Source organism: Syngnathus scovelli, chromosome 5 (genome assembly GCF_024217435.2).
Source record: "Syngnathus scovelli strain Florida chromosome 5, RoL_Ssco_1.2, whole genome shotgun sequence".
NCBI classification, from domain to species: domain Eukaryota; kingdom Metazoa; phylum Chordata; class Actinopteri; order Syngnathiformes; family Syngnathidae; genus Syngnathus; species Syngnathus scovelli.
In genome coordinates, this window is record NC_090851.1 from 5,139,790 (window position 1) to 5,157,391 (window position 17,602).

General features: G+C 41.5%; 1 protein-coding gene across 6 annotated transcripts in view; it reads left to right on the forward strand.

Annotated features, from left to right (window-relative positions):
* grin2bb (glutamate receptor, ionotropic, N-methyl D-aspartate 2B, genome duplicate b) overlaps positions 1–17,602 on the forward strand; it is a 58,068-nt gene that overhangs the window by 17,368 nt on the left and 23,098 nt on the right. For all 6 annotated transcript variants that reach the window (XM_068650621.1, XM_049721042.1, XM_049721045.1 and 3 more), the window contains exons 4-6: positions 13,302–13,445; positions 14,267–14,537; positions 15,744–15,936. In XM_068650621.1, coding sequence (XP_068506722.1) covers positions 13,302–13,445; positions 14,267–14,537; positions 15,744–15,936 — 608 coding nt within the window. The remainder of the gene's footprint in view (positions 1–13,301; positions 13,446–14,266; positions 14,538–15,743; positions 15,937–17,602) is intronic.

A 17,602-nucleotide genomic window follows, 5' to 3' on the forward strand; every position in this document is an offset into this window, starting at 1 on the left:
GATGTTACGTTTACACTCCGCTTAAAATTAAGTGCTGTGTTACGTTGAAAATGAAACACAGTGAGGCCTTCAAGGGGTGATGCAATCTGTTGCCGGTTAGAATTAGATTTTTTTTCCCCTCAACTTCCAAGTATCCCGACTTAGAGATTTTTTAAGATACGACCTCTCTCTTTCTCTCTCTCCCCCTCACCATCAGGTTTCACAATCTTGACACTTCCACATATGCAGCGACTTGCACCTCCTTAAGTACACAATAAAATGTGAGCCCCTCCCTTGCCTTGCTCTTACCCCATTATGAATCCACTTCATCAGCGCTTGTGCGGCGGGAGCGTGGTCTGCCTGACTGATTTTGGAGATCACAGGCAACGTGACGCCGTTGCACCCGGTTACAGCACGTACGACAGTTTTTTGTTTTTTTTTTCTCCCCTCCCTTCATGCGGCCATTTAACATTACAGCATATGAAACCTAATTATTTCACTAATCTTATTTCCTCACGTGGGAATAATGTCAAGCTTTTCAGACAGCAAAATAATAGCGGTCAGCTTGATCACTTTTGATTCCCAATTAGTTGGAGACAAAACCGACGTGTATCGATTACTGACCCTTGTCGCACCCGATAAATATCATTTATAGTCTGAGGAAGGACCTTTAGTGGCCGGCTGACTTATGAGGCTTGCCAGTCAAGCTCCTTCCCGTCGGCTGAGCGAAATCTCTTTTAAATAACTGGGACAGACAATCCGGCTTCCAAGAAAGGAAACGCCACAGTGACCTTCCTTGGATTTCATTTCAAAACATCCAAACTACATTTTGATAGTGAGCTTCTCCCAACAGGCCTTTCCCTTAGAGGAACAATAATCGAACTTTCTTGTTTTGATTACCTTTTTTTTTTTTTCCACAGCAGTCCTTTAGTCGTGATTTTTTTCTCATTTAGTTTCATGTCTATTTATCACTAGTCTCAAGGGTCCACGTGACTGCAAGTTAAAGTATTGCATGACAATTTAACCGAAACGGCTGTATACTGGTCATGAAGTCATCTTATGGTGCTCTTTGGGAATGCGGAAGATGAAAGCAAAGTGTCAGATAAAAGATTTGAAGATAAAAGATGCTTGCGGGTGTAAAGAAAAAAATTTCAATGGGATGATTTTCATGCTTTTGCATCAGGCTGAGAGGGCCGGTAAATGGGGGAGACAGCCGGCTCGGAGTATTTAATTCCAAAAGGTCATGTTAGCTCTAAATGCAATGGGGGAAAGGGTGGGGGGGATGCTTTTATTCATCGCTCAGACTTGTGGAACTTGTTGAGCAGAGAGAAAGGTGCATAAAAGGGGATTTTTAAAAAAAACCAAAACAAAGCGAAACAACAATTCGCGCACACAAGAGATTTTTTTTCTAATATTAACAATTCCATAACAAGGCTCTTTGAATGGTAGCAGAATATTATTAGTTATGTGTATGCACGTTTGGGTAACCATTTATTTCAGTTGTTTAGTTTACATTCACACTCAAAGATAAATAAAAATAATACTAATAATAATTGAGTTGTATCAGTCATACTAATGCAGTGAAAGTTTCATCTTTTACACCCCAAACACTAAAAAAATTGAACAAATATTAGTAGACTTTTTTATACATATACATTAGGGTTTATATTTGAGTACCACTGAGCTACAGTATGTCAAATTTGCTGTTTCACATATATCCCTGCATTCCAAAGATGTGTTTGTATTAACAATGACGCACAGCATGTGAAATGTGTTTGTGACAGCTGCTGAGCATGACTGACATATGGAACTGGCTGGCCATTATATATGCTGACAGTGACACCCATTGAGTGGCACTTTTCCCTCACTCTTTCTTTCTGGAAGCACTGACCTCGTTCCATATATAATATATATATGTATATGTATATATATAGTTTGTATGAGTTTGATAACAGGCTCTGAGATGTGCCGTGACACTGCAGCTGTTCTCCCCTGCAGACTGTCACACGCAGTCACATTTAGTCAACACTCCTTTTCCGACTTGCTCTCCTTAATTTTCCGTTCTGTTTCTGCGAATTCCACCCTGTTCACTCTCATTCAGTCCTCCAGTATCTTTACGCCACATCTTTGTCTGCAGCCGCTCTTCTCTCTAATCTCCCTTTTTTTCCCCCAGCCTCCTGCTTGGCATCAAAGTAAGCCCTGCTCCTCGACAGGCGCCAGCTCACACGGCTTATATTCTTTGCCATTTCAACGGGAAAAAAGTTTATAGTAAGGAATGTTTAGGATTTTTTATTTTTTTAATGCCATAGCAGAATCAATCAGTGACAGAGGGCACAACAGCCTAAAAGCTATTTATTTAATTTTGGGAATTAGTTTAGGTGATATATACCAATATGATACTCAGAGTGACGGAAATCGAGACGATCGCATACAGTTATCCGTGATCGACAAAGCTTTACAATTTTTTTTTAGTAACAGACATGCAAATAGGTTTTAGAGATTTGCACTGACTCAGAATCTGTCCTTGTTTTTTATCAGAGTAATAAAAATAACCGTCATCAATCATAATCATAGTCAAATTAGTTTAGAAACAGTTGGAGTTTTTTTCTGAGCTATGAATTACAATGCATTTTAAAATCCGTATTGCGCAAGGTTTAGAGCTCCAAAATTAGTAACAAAATAATGACAATGTCTGGCTGCTGTTTTTGCAGCTCTTGTGACGTTCAGGAACATTTCTTTGCAATAACAACCGGAACTTTTGAGTCATTCCTGCAGCTCTGTCACACTCCTCCCTGCCATAATAAACACAGCGAGGACTACGGTCCACTTCTGTCAACCACGGTTAGTTTGTGCTAGTTATATTCAGCGTAAGCCTGATCATCGGCATCTTGACATCGGTGGTCTCGGGCTGAAGAATGTCATCATCCATGAGCAAATACGTGGAGAAATTTGCCCCCTGCAGCCAAATTTTGAGTCGGTCAAATCAGAGCTATAAATGCAGCTCGTGTGGTTAGCAGCATGATCGTCACTTGTTTTCCCAAGAGGGATCAACCAACAGTATCGTAATTGGCCTATCATGGTCGACCTCAGGTGTTTTATTGACTGTAATTGCGCTCATGTGTCGGCCCGCCGCCGCCGCTGTGCGCAAATGCCAGCGCGATGATATTTTTACACATATACAGTGCAACAGAGTATATATATATTTTTTCCCACACACTAATGGCATCTTTAGCACGGCCGTTTCCATGGGAACCGAGTTGCCACGGAAACACTGCATGTCTCTTTGAATTAGAAACGTCTCCTCCTATCCCCTCACGCCGTCCTGTCTGTCCCTCTTTCACTTTTTGCCATCTTGACTCGTACCTAGTTGACAGGCCAGCTGCTGTCAGTCACAACCACTTGAGGAAGACGTGTGCCCCCCCCCCCCCCCCCCCCCCCAAAAAAAAAAGGCAAAATAGAGGAAAAGTATCCAACTTGTGTTGCACTTGTATTTTCCATGAACATAAAATAAGCTTGAGAGAGGCCAGGAGTGTGTTTTTTGTTCAAGTTGGAACAGGAAGAATGACAAAAGATAACAATGACAAAAGACGTTCTAAGAATTGAAGAGCAGGAAGATTGAAAAACAGATGGAGGAGAGAGGAGGGGGGCGACATATATGACAAGGAAGGATGGAGACGGCTGATGAAAAGGATGATTGATTCTCCCGTATCAGTAACCACACGACCACACTTATCCTGATTTCATCCAATTCATTTATTTCCATGTTGCTTGTGTGCAGCCAAGAGGAGATAAGCACGTGAAGGAAAGAAAATGAGCAGGAGCCACCAGTGAATGGAGTTATGTAGGGTGAGCTTCCAAATGAGAGCTGGGAGGGAATCACATTCATCCCCCAGGTGGTGATGAATTTCTGGAAACACATGAGGGATGCGCCGCGAGGGGAGAGGACGAGGTGAAAAGATGCAGGAAAGGAGCGAAAATCACGTCATGACAAGGTTTTGAACCTTGTGGCTCAAATTGCACGGTGCACTTGACTCTTGCGTGCACCTCTCGCCTCAGGTGTTCAGAGAGACGGATGACATGGATGGCAGACAGGAACAGGAAGGAGGGATGATAAGTACTTGCCTTCCTTTCTTTATTAAAGAGGGTTAGGGTTAGGGTTTTTTGACAATAAGATTTAACTTTGGGATATGAATTAAGCAGCAAAAGGTTGCCAGCCAATCACAACAATCGAATTGAGCGCAGTTGAATTGTAAATAATCGATTTGCTTCGAAGGGGTGAGGGGCAGAAATATCTTGAGGGTGCTATTGGATTTCCAGCCCCCCCCCTAGATAAAGATGAGTTTATTTTCTCTTTTCACCGTTTTAACTTGCAGGGGGAACCTTTGCCCCCTGGCCAGATTGCCAATGCCAGAGTCCTGCTCGTCAAGCTTAAGCTGTTTTCTATGAACAGGAAAGTAGCCTGCGAAGAATATGATTTGAACAGAGAAAAATGAAAATAGAGCTCTCCCACTTTTATTTGAGAAATGTTCTCTGTCTGTCGTAAATCATGGATTGACACCTTCCCGCCACCCTAGAATTTAACAACAAATGCTTTGTCTTACTTGTGAAGCAGAAGTTATGATTTGTGTCACGGAGTAAGTTTATTGTTATTGCTGATTTTTTTCTGTTTAAAAAAAAAAAAAAACTCATGCACTTGGGATATCTTTAGGCTCTGACTTGAACTGCTACGAGACTGCAGTATGCTGATGAGAGGCGGCATTTTTACACAACTACTTTGTTTTTGCATATTTAGTCGAATCAAAGTGCCTGAAGCATCAGTGTGAAAGTGGCTTATTTGGAGATCACACAATCCGCCTAATTTAAGATGATTACATGCTTGGAAACTACCATCTTTTTCATGTAAATGTTGAAGCTTAAATGCAAAATATTTCCAACTGCCTCGAGGTGCATTCACAAAGACTGAAACCTTCATTTATGTTAGAAACGGTTTTATCGACTAATTATCATCACATTATCAATGATCGACTGTCATATTCATGTCCGCAGATTAATATACTAACCAGCTTTTTATCTTTACACCTCCTTCCAAGCTTTCATTCCAGTGTGGGAAGTGTTGAAACCCTGAAACCCTTAAAAAATGAAATGATTGTGACAATTTTGCTTTCTAGAAATCCAAACACTGAGTCATGCTCATGACTAATAGTTTATTTCAAAAATGAAATAAAGTAAAGTACATTGACTATAATCTAATCTAATCTAATTTACATAATATAATATAATATACTATACTATAATATACTATAATATAATATAATATAATATAATATAATATAATATAATATAATATAATATAATATAATATAATATAATATAATATATTCAATGGTTTGAATTTATTCTGGAGTGGGGAAAACAGACATTACCCCCAAAAAAAAAAAATGTCAGAATGCGTGTATGATAGAACACACTCAATTCCAAGAAGTGCAGTTGCACTATAGTGCTGAGTGTTGCTTTTCATTTCACGTGTGACTAACTGTTATCCAAACTGTTGACGGGGGTGATTTGGATGCGCTTGAATAGAAGCGGGCCGAGTAAAGCCTTGCCATCATCTCTGACTGTGTGACAAGCTCACCTTCACTACTCGGTGCAAAGCAGAGAATGAGTTCCATCTTCGTCGCTGCACAAATTTGGACTCTTGCAGAATACGATGACATGCACAAAGACAAGTCAATATAGTATCTATACCTCTTTTTCTTTCTTCCATTTATGTTTTTCTGAAACAGACATCCGGTTGCAACTGGGTCGCACGGGTCATAGCTAATTGGTTGTGCGGCTAGTTTCGATTGGCGCTATCTTTCCCAATCAGTATACACGGCTCCCACGTGTCAGTGATTAATTACCTGCATTGCCGCCAGTGCAAACGAGCATAATCAACTCTTCACGAAGGCGCTTTCCATTAACTGGCGAGGCCAAGGGTAACGCTGAATTGACTCCCCCGCTTGTCTTAGCAGGATTTGCTCTTTTTGAAGGGATTGTTAGTTTAATTCACCTTTTATTGCCACGAGGGAGGGAGGGGCTAGCTTTATTGAGTTTGAAGACAGCAGAGGGAATATTTAAGTGCGCTTCCTGTCAATGTATGTTACTGGCATAAATAGAAACACAAAGATACATTTTTCAATTTATAAAAAATAAAAACATTTTATCTAGTTCTTTTAAAAGCTACTTTTTACTTTAAGATACTTTGTTCTAGATAAAACAACAAGATTGTTGCCACTGAAATTAGTTTCCTCCGCATGGTTTGGATTGCCTCTCATGCAATACGGAATATGTTCTTTTCCATGTTCCATTTCCCTAAAGGGCTCCTGAGAGATGTTTAACTTCTTCATCTGCCTCTTTCAGTGTGGTAGGAACATATCCGAAATCATGAGAAGATCAGCACACGTTTAAAATGCAACGCTGGAAAAAGATTGAGTAGAAAGTTGAAAATGTCCTGCGTCAACCAATACAAAAAAAAAAAAAACGTTCTTCTCATTTCAAGTGTTCCTCTTAACAAGCTTTACTTCCCTGTGCAACGTTTTGGGCTTGAATAACATCATGTCAGGAGTGTAACAATGGACGATTGAATAGGGCATTTAATTGCTTCCTTCTCGTGGTGCGCATAGTCACAATGGAGGTGACTGTTCACTGGTCATTGCACGTTTGTAAATGAGGTTGACACGGTTTCAAGACAAAGAGATTAATTAGCGCTCATTAGGCAGTCAGTTGATTACAAGCCAGTAGTTGGTGGCACACAATAGAGGACGTCATGGCTTCTTTTGGAGAGGTAAATAGGAAGCCTTGGCTGTGGCTTGGACTGGCAGAGACAGTGGCAGATAAATGCATAAATCCATCATGTTTTTTTTTTACTTACCCTAAAAGAAGAAATAAAATTGCTTAAAGTGTATTTGAATGATTATGCAACTGCAATCCGGATTGCCTATGTCTTGTGAATTTATGATTTTTCGAAAAATTACAAATCCCTCCCTTTTGATTGTGAATTATTGATCAAAAATAGTTTTGAATGACTAATTTCTGGCCCAATTATTTATTTGCTTGTGTATTTGCCCAAATATTATTGCTATTTTTAACCAAATAATTAATTATTGAAATCCAATTGGATGTGTACGTATTGAAAAAAATCAGGGCCTGCATCTCACAATTGACCAAATTTCTAGCAATCAAGTCGTCTATAATCTCTGTATTTAATTTCATAAAGCATCAGGATTATTCAGGCTTTACTAATGAACAGCCAAACAAAGAACCTCCACTCCAATTGGGTGCTGGACCATGAAATATCTTTACCTAAATTAAAATAATTTGTAACGATGTTAATTCACACACAAACACATGCACACACCAAGTCCTAATTTTTATCGTGTTTAAATGCAGCCCACACACACACGCGTGCAGACGCTGGAGAAACAGTCCCACTGCGGGAGTGAATCATATTCCACCGCTTCGCCAATCATTTCCTGGACAGAAATAGCAACATGTCATTCAATCAGGACGTTATAGGATGTTTAAAATGGGAAGCTGAGAGTCTTTTGAAACGGGGTCAATGATAATTAAACAGATGAATATGAGATTAAATAATAGTGGGCTACTATGTGTGTGTGTGTTTTATTTGAAATATGGTGGCGGGTTCACGCTGGGAACGATTGACAGCAATGGCTGCGCGCTGACTGTGAGGAGGGGAAGATAGAGGGAAGAAGATGAAAGGAGGCGAAAGACGAGTGTGATGAAGTGGAAAAGCTGATTGTTGCCCGGGCGCTATGCGCACACTGCCGTTTTGTGTGTCACGATGTGAGCGTGTCTGTGAGTTCTTAGCATTTGCCTGTGTTGTCAAGCACTCTCTCTCTTTCTCTCTCTCCCCAATCCGCTCCCACCAGAGCTTGTTGAGCATTGGGCTGATACGTTGCTGTTCCCCTTGCAAATCTAATTGGAGACAGGCTTTCATAGGCATGACATGGAGATGAGTTGCCAAATCCTTTCAGGCCCTCAGCACTGTACAGTGACGCAGCAGGACGATCCCTGACAGTCTTAATGGCTCTATGCCGCCTTCAAAAGAATTGGGGAAGTAGAACTTGAAAAGCCCGACCTTAAAGTCTTCCTAGCCGGATGGATGGTAACGTTTACAATGATGGCGAATATTAGTTTGGTTTGTGGTAAAACTTTTTTGAACATTATGGGCAAGTCTCACGCAAAGCACGGTCTAACTGTATGCAAACGGGCGTTTGCGCCGTTGTGGATGTGAACACAGCCTATGGTTGCGGTGGTGGCTCGCACAAAAGTTGAAACATGCCTCCCTGAGTGATGATTTGTGTACGGTGTAACGTTGGCATATTCAGCACGGCCATTCTGAGCGTATTGAAGTTTAAAAGGCACGTTTGATCTCGCTGACGTGAGAATGAAGAGGTGGCAAGATGTAAGAGAATTTTTATCTGCAAGAACCACCAAAGTGACAGAATGTTAATTGGTCACAACTTGCTCCATGCTAGCGTCGACTTGAAAGTAAATCAGTGGCAATGCACTCCTTCTGACCTGTTTGTGTATATCAGATTGTCTTTACGTACGTATTTAATTATGTCAGTATTGTTTTGTTGTGTAGAATACATTTTTTATTGGTTTTCAAGAACATTCCACACAAGCTGGTTGAGGTAGTCCCAGTTTTGACACCTAAGCTGACTTTTGAGCCTGGAAGCATCGTTGTTCGGATCATTCTTACTTGTCCAGACTTCCCCCCCACAAATAACAAAAAAAAACAACAGCAAAACTTTTGGACATTAATCCGTCACACTGAGGCATTGGTAGACTTTAAAGCACGGCAGACTTAAAACCACGACGCCGCAATAATCCGGTCAGGATGAGACGAAGCAGTGCATTAAAAGGCGTGCGTGGAACAGATCGCTATCACAGTCCCTTGTCTTAGATGTGCTGATGAAAAGGATGCACAGGATCAAGTGTACTTGTGACTCGGAGACGAGTTGCACACTGCATGACAAGAACCATGGCTTTTCTTTCTTTCCATGTCCCATTCATCAGCAGCTTGCAAAGACATTTTCCCCCCGAGCAAAATAGCAAATAAACACTGTTGGGGAAATGGGAAAAAAAAATCTGAAAAAAACAAATCAATTGTCTGGCCTGGGGGGGTCCAAGAATTTAATCAGGAGCCAGTGCCCCCACGGCCCCCCCTCTAGCTCCGCCAGTGCAGCATAACTCGTACATTATTTTAATCTCGATCCTCCAACACATCTGACTAATTAACAATTTTTTTGGAGGAGTGATGCCAGGGCCAAAGAAGAGGTTTGTATCCATCACTGGGAGAGAATGTATTTAAAATGTGTCTCTTATCCAAATCTGGATTGTTTTGCCCTGGTGAGATTCATCACTCTGCTGACTCCCGTCCTCGTTACGTAAATAAGTTTGTTTCACAAAAATCCATGGCTCGTTTTTCAAATAAATTGAATCCAACCCACTCGTTAGAAGTTTAGTCAAAATGAGGGAGCCGGAAAATGAAGTGACAAACCTCTTAGCTGGCCTCCTCGTATAATTACTGTGCATGTATGCGTCTGAGAGATGCAAGGAAAAAGTAGATGGGCTCTAACTGTGCCCTATAGGATTCACACATTCGTGACATGAACTAATGAGCTGTAGAACATGAGGCAAAAAATGGAGCATACAGAGGAATTGGATAATAGGAATAGGGGAGCGGGTCAGAGGTACCAAAGGAAAAAAAAAGTATCACCGACGCCATTCGAGTAGCGCATAAGAATTAAACAGCAATAATGATCTTTGAAAGCATAATAAAAAAAAATTGTAATCTGAGAAGGAACAGATTAAGTGGTGACCTTATGATCCCACTGAATGGCAGGTTTTGATCTGAAGAGTTATTACACCTCTCAGCTTTTTTTTTTTTTTTTTTTTTTTTTAGACAATCAGGGGAAAAAAAGTGACAGTAAGGAAACGATGACAACTTAAGCAGCTTGAGCTGGTAATGGAGAGAGTGAGTAAGTGGGAGGAAATGAAAAGGCAGCCCAGTAACCCAAGGAGGAATGCGTGTGTGTTTGTGTGCGTGCGAGACGTCACTGGCTCAACATGTCACCAAGAGAAAATACAGAAAGGTCAGCTGTGACAAAACGATTGATCCCGCAGGACAATTAAAATGGCTAAATCACAGTGTAGAAAGTGCTGCGGCGTATGCTGGATAGACAAATGGAGATGCGGTCATGCACTCGTTTAAAATATGTGCCAAAATGTAATCGTCAAGGGGTTGTCTCATTCATCCATTCATCGTTTTTTTCTCAATGGACTGCAAGTGGACTGTTGTGGTTGTCTTGAAAGATGTTTCACCATTCATCTGAGCAGGCTTCATCTGTTCTTGCAGCAAGAACCAGTCCTAAATAAACCTGATTGTAGCAGGTTGATCAAATGATTTATGAAATAAATCATCCCTCTGGGTGTATTGTGTATATCTACCGTAATTTCCGGACTATAAGTCGCGCTTTTTTTCATAGTTTGGGTGGGGGGGCGACTTATACTCAGGAGCGACTTATATATGTTTTTTTTCACAAATTTTTACTTGATCATTAAGACATCACTTACTTACAAGTATAGTTGACCACTTCCCATGTTAGTTTTAGTATAGTTGATCACTTCACATGCTTTTATATCTTTATCTTGAACATATTCAAAACATAAAAAATGGAGAAAACATCAAATAAAGCAATTAACACTTTAAAGCACCATATCCAAGTCCACTGTCTGCTGCATGTACACTTGCTCTATTTTTGCTCCTCTTATATTTATTATTATTATTTATTATTATTTGGCCCGTTCTCAGCTCTTTGTTTGTGTTTGTCACGTTAGCATACCTATTGTTTAGCCTGTTGTTGCTATTTAATGAATTGGAGTGACACCGATGGTTTTATAAACATGTTATTCATGTAATAGTTGTGCTTAATCACTCTATATGTTACGTCAGGCCCGTTCTCAGCTCTTTGTTTGTATTTGTCACATTAGCATACCTATCGTTTAGCCTGTTGTTGCTATTTCATGACTGTTTTTGGTGTGGGATTTTGTCCTATAAATTGCCCCCCAAAATGCGACTTATACTCCGGAGCGACTTATATATGGCTTTTTCACTTTTTGGGGCATTTTATGGCTGGTGCGACTTATACTCCGGAGCGACTTATAGTCCGGAAAATACGGTAATTAGAATTTTAAGACAGCCTACAGGTTTGATCAGAATCAACTATATTGGCCAAGTGTGTCACTGGATAATAAAAAAAACAGGGTGGTGTCCAAGAGAAAATTTGAGTTGTCCAACACCCAAGGCAAAAGTTGATCCCACAACAGATGCAAATCACGTGTTAACTCTCCCTCAATTTGCTTGTACAACCCCCACCACCTTTTTTTTTCCACACTGCCAATCCTTTCACCCTCTCTTGACACTGCGGTGTTGGCGCCTCATTACTGTGAAAAGTAGGTAGCAGATCATTTCTGTCCCTGTGGCAGAAAAAGTACGGGGGGGTACGGAAGTTGGGGGTCCAATGTGATGTATTGTGCCTGATGAGCCCTCACTCTCTTGTACGATTCACACATATGATCGATGGTCCACGTCGATACATGCATGCTATGCACATACAAACATTTCATTGCGCATTAGACCAATTAAGAACATTTAAGATTTTCCCTTGACACCCGTATGATCCATCCATCCATCCATCCATCCATCCATCCATCCATCCATCCATCCATCCATCCATCCATCCATCCATCCATCCATCCATCCATCCATCCATCCATCCATCCATCCATCCATCCATCCATCCATCCATCCATCCATCCATCCATCCATCCATCCATCCATCCATCCATCCATCCATCCATCCATCCATCCATCCATCCATCCATCCATCCATCCATCCATCCATCCATCCATCCATCCATCCATCCATCCATCCATCCATCCATCCATCCATCCATCCATCCATCCATCCAACCTAAATAATCAAAAACTTCAGTTTTGACTGAAACTCAAAAACTTATTCATTTACCTCATTAAACTAGCTGAGAAAAAAAAATACTGGAAATACTGGATGACATTAAAGTGTGCACTTCTACCTAATGAAGTGTGCAGCAAAGTGCTGCATATAAGCTCCGGGCAAATAAGCATAGTAATTCTCCCCATTTTCAATTTTCCAGGAAGCCTGCAGTGGTTGAATCACTTAAATCAAAGCATTCATCTGAACAATTCATTTTATTTGTAGCGTGCTTCCCAAAGTCCTTAAAGGTGCTTTGTCTTCCGCGTATATGTACGCATCAGAGTGTAGACACTCCTCCACTGCGCATCTTCAGAAGCAGAGTGCATCCTCGGTGTGCCGGACAGCAAAAACAGCAGTCAGTCTTGTCGCTCCGGTCGTCAGCCGCTGTCACACCGAAGACCCCTGACATGATGCCGCTCTCATTACAGCCCCTCTGCCATGTCGCCTCCAGTCACTTACACCTCATGAATAATCCATCTCGACTCTCGCGTCCTGATGAGTCGCTTGGCGCTTTTGACATGGATGGCTGACCCTGCCCTGATTCAAAGCACCAGACGGCACTTCCTTCGCTTCCTTTTTCTTGCACTCCTCTGTTGTAATACTTGTGAAGGCTGTGTTGACAATATGGAGTAATTTGACCCTAAAATAGAAACTTCAGAATCCTTTTGAGGGGACACTGACAGCAAATATTGCCTCTAGTAGTTCATGGAATAGTTCCCTTTGGAGTCAGGTCACGTTCAAGAAGAGTTGGGTCAAAAAGGAATGTTGGTTTTAGCAATATGAACACCATTTGAAATCTGTTTTTTGGCTTGGTAAAAATCCATATTTGTTTGTCAGTCAATTGGGCATTATTTAAGTTGCTGTCGCCGTGGAAATGTTACAAGTGGCAAGTCACTTCAAGTCTGCTGGCAATGGCATTAGAATTCAGTCTTCTAGTTTTTTTGTTACCCCGATGAAAGCCGCTGGCCTAATACAGGTTGATCTTTTTAACGTTTGAAGAAGCTTTATAAATTAAGCTTGATACATTTACAAGTTCTGAGTGTGACACACTGCCATGTTGAAAACACCGAGGTATAGCATCCATTTTAATATGAATAAAATTATCTATCATGACTGTTATCTACATTTATTCCAGAGGCGCACAGTCACTGTGCATGTGTCATAATTATCTGTCTTCTACTTCCCCTTTCTTGCTGGTGGACTTTGTTAGCTAATTGGCTCTCCGTCTCTTGTTTCCAGGACGACAACTCCATGTTTTTCCAATTCGGCCCGTCGATCGAGCAGCAGGCTTCGGTCATGTTGAATATCATGGAGGAGTATGACTGGTACATCTTCTCCATAGTGACCACATACTACCCAGGCTACCAGGACTTTGTCAATAAGGTGAGCAAAGAGTTGTAGCATGCTCACTCTAAGTGGTTACGCTAAGCCTGAGAAGCAAACGCAGGAGGTGGCTATGCCACCTGTCTGCTACATTTTCATCACAGTGAAGAAGCTGCCTTTGGAAATGAACATCAGTTCCGAACAAGTCGGGGGTCAGTGAGGAATATCATTTCATGGAAAGAACATTTATTTCTATTTGAAAGAAGCAGTTATTATCTGTCGCTTTGGAGCACATTACAGGAGTGCTTTCACTTAATGTGTTCCCCCCCCAGCTGTAGAATCTGCTGATGTGTGTAAATGTGCATGCTTTTTACCCCCACCCTATTTTGTAATATTTCTCAGTTGATATGATGAAGTGGTTCCTTACAAAAGGCAGCCAAAGCGGAGGGACCTGATCGTTTGGGTTCAAAGAATAATTTCCAGCTTTTAAAAAAGATAAGGTTGGCAGACTCTGATGTAAATGGACCCGCACGTACCGTTCCCTCATTGCTTTAATGGAAAACCCAGAGCAGCTGAACATTTAGTTTTTTTCTAAATAGAGCTGCTCACTGAGGCTGGAGGCTGCTTATCTCCCGGGCCGAGCAGAGACTTTTTCAAGGCGATGCTATGAGACTCTGAGTAATGCACAACACCAGCCATACACTTGATAGTTGCATAACAAAACAAAAAAAAAAGTTCGACTTACAACTGGGTTGGTTGCTGAAGTCAGCAGCTATCCAACTGATTTTTTCTGTCAAAACTTTCAACGTTAAAAAAAAAATAGCTGCCTTTTGTTACTCTGCTACTGCAAACCATTAAATCTTCATCTCTTTTCCATCAAGGTCCGCAGTACCATCGACAATAGCTTTGTAGGCTGGGAGCTGGAGGAAGTCCTCCTGCTGGACATGTCAGTGGATGACGGTGACTCCAAAATCCAGAACCAATTGAAGAAACTGCAGAGTCCCGTCATCCTTCTGTACTGCACAAAAGAGGAGGCCAGCACTATCTTCGAGGTGGCTCATTCTGTGGGTCTCACCGGTTATGGCTTCACTTGGATCGTTCCCTCACTGGTGGCTGGAGATGCAGACCACGTACCCTCTGTTTTCCCAGTTGGTAAGCTTACAACTCATCGATGTCATTTTTTAACTCCAATAGGGCAGAGATCACACTACCTTTACATTTTATGACCCATATAAATGTATTCCCAATAAATGTAACACCAGTAATATGAGTCGTATCTATTAATCGCAAAGTCCTTACATGCCTCAAATGTTTTCGCTGACAAAATCAGGAAGGTCAGCCGGGATTTAACTAAACCAAGTTACGTAGCTGCGACCATTGCTGGGACTGCGTTCTGTTTAGCGCAGTGTTATGGTCCTAGAGGGAATTTTTGGGGGCGGGTCGTTTGAGAAATCCACACAGACACATTTTATAATTTCATAGATTAGTAAAACACAGACTGGACAAGCAGCAGCCGTTGACAGCAGTGAAGTCAAGCTGGCTCCATTCCACCGAATTTGGAAATAAAATGCAAACCAGCCAAAGCACCATAACCCCTAAAATGTTCTAGTTTATGGGTGAGAGAAATGCATGCAGACATCAGTGCTTCCTCACGCTTGGATAGCCAAGCATAACAAAATGAGCTGAGGGCTGAACCACACTCTCACAAAGTATTTCATTCATGTGCTCCTCTTGAGGAAAGAAAAAAACATATCCATACATATTAGCATATGAATACATCCTATTAAAGCTTTGAGAGTGCTGTACACAGTTTTTCATTAATTTCCTGTCATTACACCTCTTCTGAGACTGGCACTCAAATTTCCAGGGGCTAGCTAAATTATTTGGATGTCTACTCCTCTTAAAAATCGACCTGCTGCATTTTTCCAATCATATGTACACTCTCACTTTCTGTGCATTTGTTTTACATCAAACTGAAATTTTAAGGTTATTATCCTTATACATCAAGGATGTCAAACTCATTTTTGTCGCAGGCCGCATCATTGTCATAGTTTCCTTCGGAGGGCCATTATAACTGTCAACCCAAATAAATGTATGAAATGTATCTATATTATATACAGTATAGACACATCAAACTGATGAATAACTAGTTTTGAAATCAGAGACTATTAAGAACTGTTTTTTAAAACTGAAGACAATTAGCAATTTTATATTGACACATAAAGTCGGTGCACAATTTGTCTTCACCGGCCAAATATAATTACACAGTGGGCCAAATTGGGCCCGCAGGCCAGAGTTTGACACCCATGGACCCATTCCTACCACTACCTCTTCCATCATATCATGTCCCCCACGCAGGGCTGATATCGGTGACATACGACGAGTGGGATTACAACATCGAAGCCCGGGTGCGTGATGCAGTCGCCGTCATTGCCACGGCGACGTCCACCATGATACTGGATCGGGGGCCTCACACCCTCATAAAATCCAGCTGCTTCGGGACCCTTGACAAGAAGAACATCAACACTGGCCACTCCAAGGAAATACTCAGGTGGGCAAGAATTTTCTTTGCTTGTCATAAAGTGACAATCTAGTGATTTGTGGGAAGTTGATGTTTTTAGTATTTTATGAATTTCTAAAGAGATCAAATCATGTTGTCATGCTTAGAGCAGGCTGATCAATAACAGGTAAAATCATAAGAATTGGAATCCAAGTACAGCAGAAATAAATCATAGTCGGACTTTCATTGCCTGGAGCAGAGTTAACAATCGATGCGGTGCAGCAACAACACGCGTGTGCTTCACCAAGACATCAGATGCACACACACGGGCACCACACCCAAAGAAAGCGTGTTAAGCAGGATAATAAAACCTTTTCACTGCACATACGAGAAACAAAAAGCATTCTTTGTTCTCCTCACGTGAACATCCTTGTTTTGCCTTTTGGCACGTTACAGAAAAGCAGGAGCGCTGCTGTTCAATAATTCATTCCAGTTTAAATTCATGGGCAATGTTAACACTGTTCTCACCTTTCCACTGCGGGACAAGCACATTTGCCATGAAGATTCATACAAACACATTTGGAGAATTATGTGTGAGCCTTTTAAAACCGCCATCTTTCATCCTACATTTCCTCATTTCCCATCCTGCCACTGTAGTTTGGCAACTGATTATGGAAAATTGAAAAGATCGGGGGGCTAGGGGCATACACGTTGAGCTTGATGTATTATTGTAAAATGTAGTCATGGTTTTTTTTCGTAATAAGACGAGCTTTGGTACACGCTGTCACAGCACTACTGAGATAACAAGAACACCATAAACATGAATATTTCAATCCCCAAAGGGCATTAAGCGACTTGGGATGAGCGCTTAATCATCCATCCGTGCGTTAGTATGTATGTGTGTGTAAGAAAACGAAAGATGTGATTTTTCAGGCAAGCATTCAGTCAACTCGACTGAGCGGAGGTATAGAATTTTGATCCTGGTGTTGACCTCAGGGCGAGCATAGCAGCACCAAAACTTCCCCCACACACAGATTAAAGATTTTCCAATCAGTCTACATCACATCAAGCTACCAGTGTGGCTTGTGTGGACGTGAAGCTTCGTGAGGCGAGTTTGAATCTTGGTTGACTTCCCTTTTAAAAAGCTCATGCTAGCATTTTTTGTGTACCAGCCGAATTGCGCATGCAATAAAAGTGGTCTGTCAAGGGTTGTGCTACACAAACGCTCACACACACACAAACACACAGACGCGCATACTCCCTGAGAGACAAAAGCAATAATAAGGCCATATGTCCGTGCACGATGCGGAGGATAGCCACAGGCCACAGTGGGCTGGCTGCATGCAGAGCGTATTAACATGCCATCCTGTCAGCGGTGATGGACGGAGACGGGAGGCCCCTGTGAGTCATGCACTCAAATCAGTTTAGGGGGCTTGCTTGACCTTATGGGGCACACATAGTGTAATAATGATGTTGAAATAAAAGAAGAGAGATTTGCGGCGGCCACTTGTTGTCTCAGGCCCGAGAGCATGATGAAGTTGTTTTTGGATGAGATGTGAAGACGTGTTATTATAATTAGTTGATGCTGTGCGTGTCCGTGTGGACGTGGCTGCTGACACGTTCGTATTCAGATGTGATGTAAAAGTGGTGATTAATATTCTGTCACAAATTTGAGCGTTTGGTCATTGCTGCCTCATTTCTTACTCAAATTTCATTT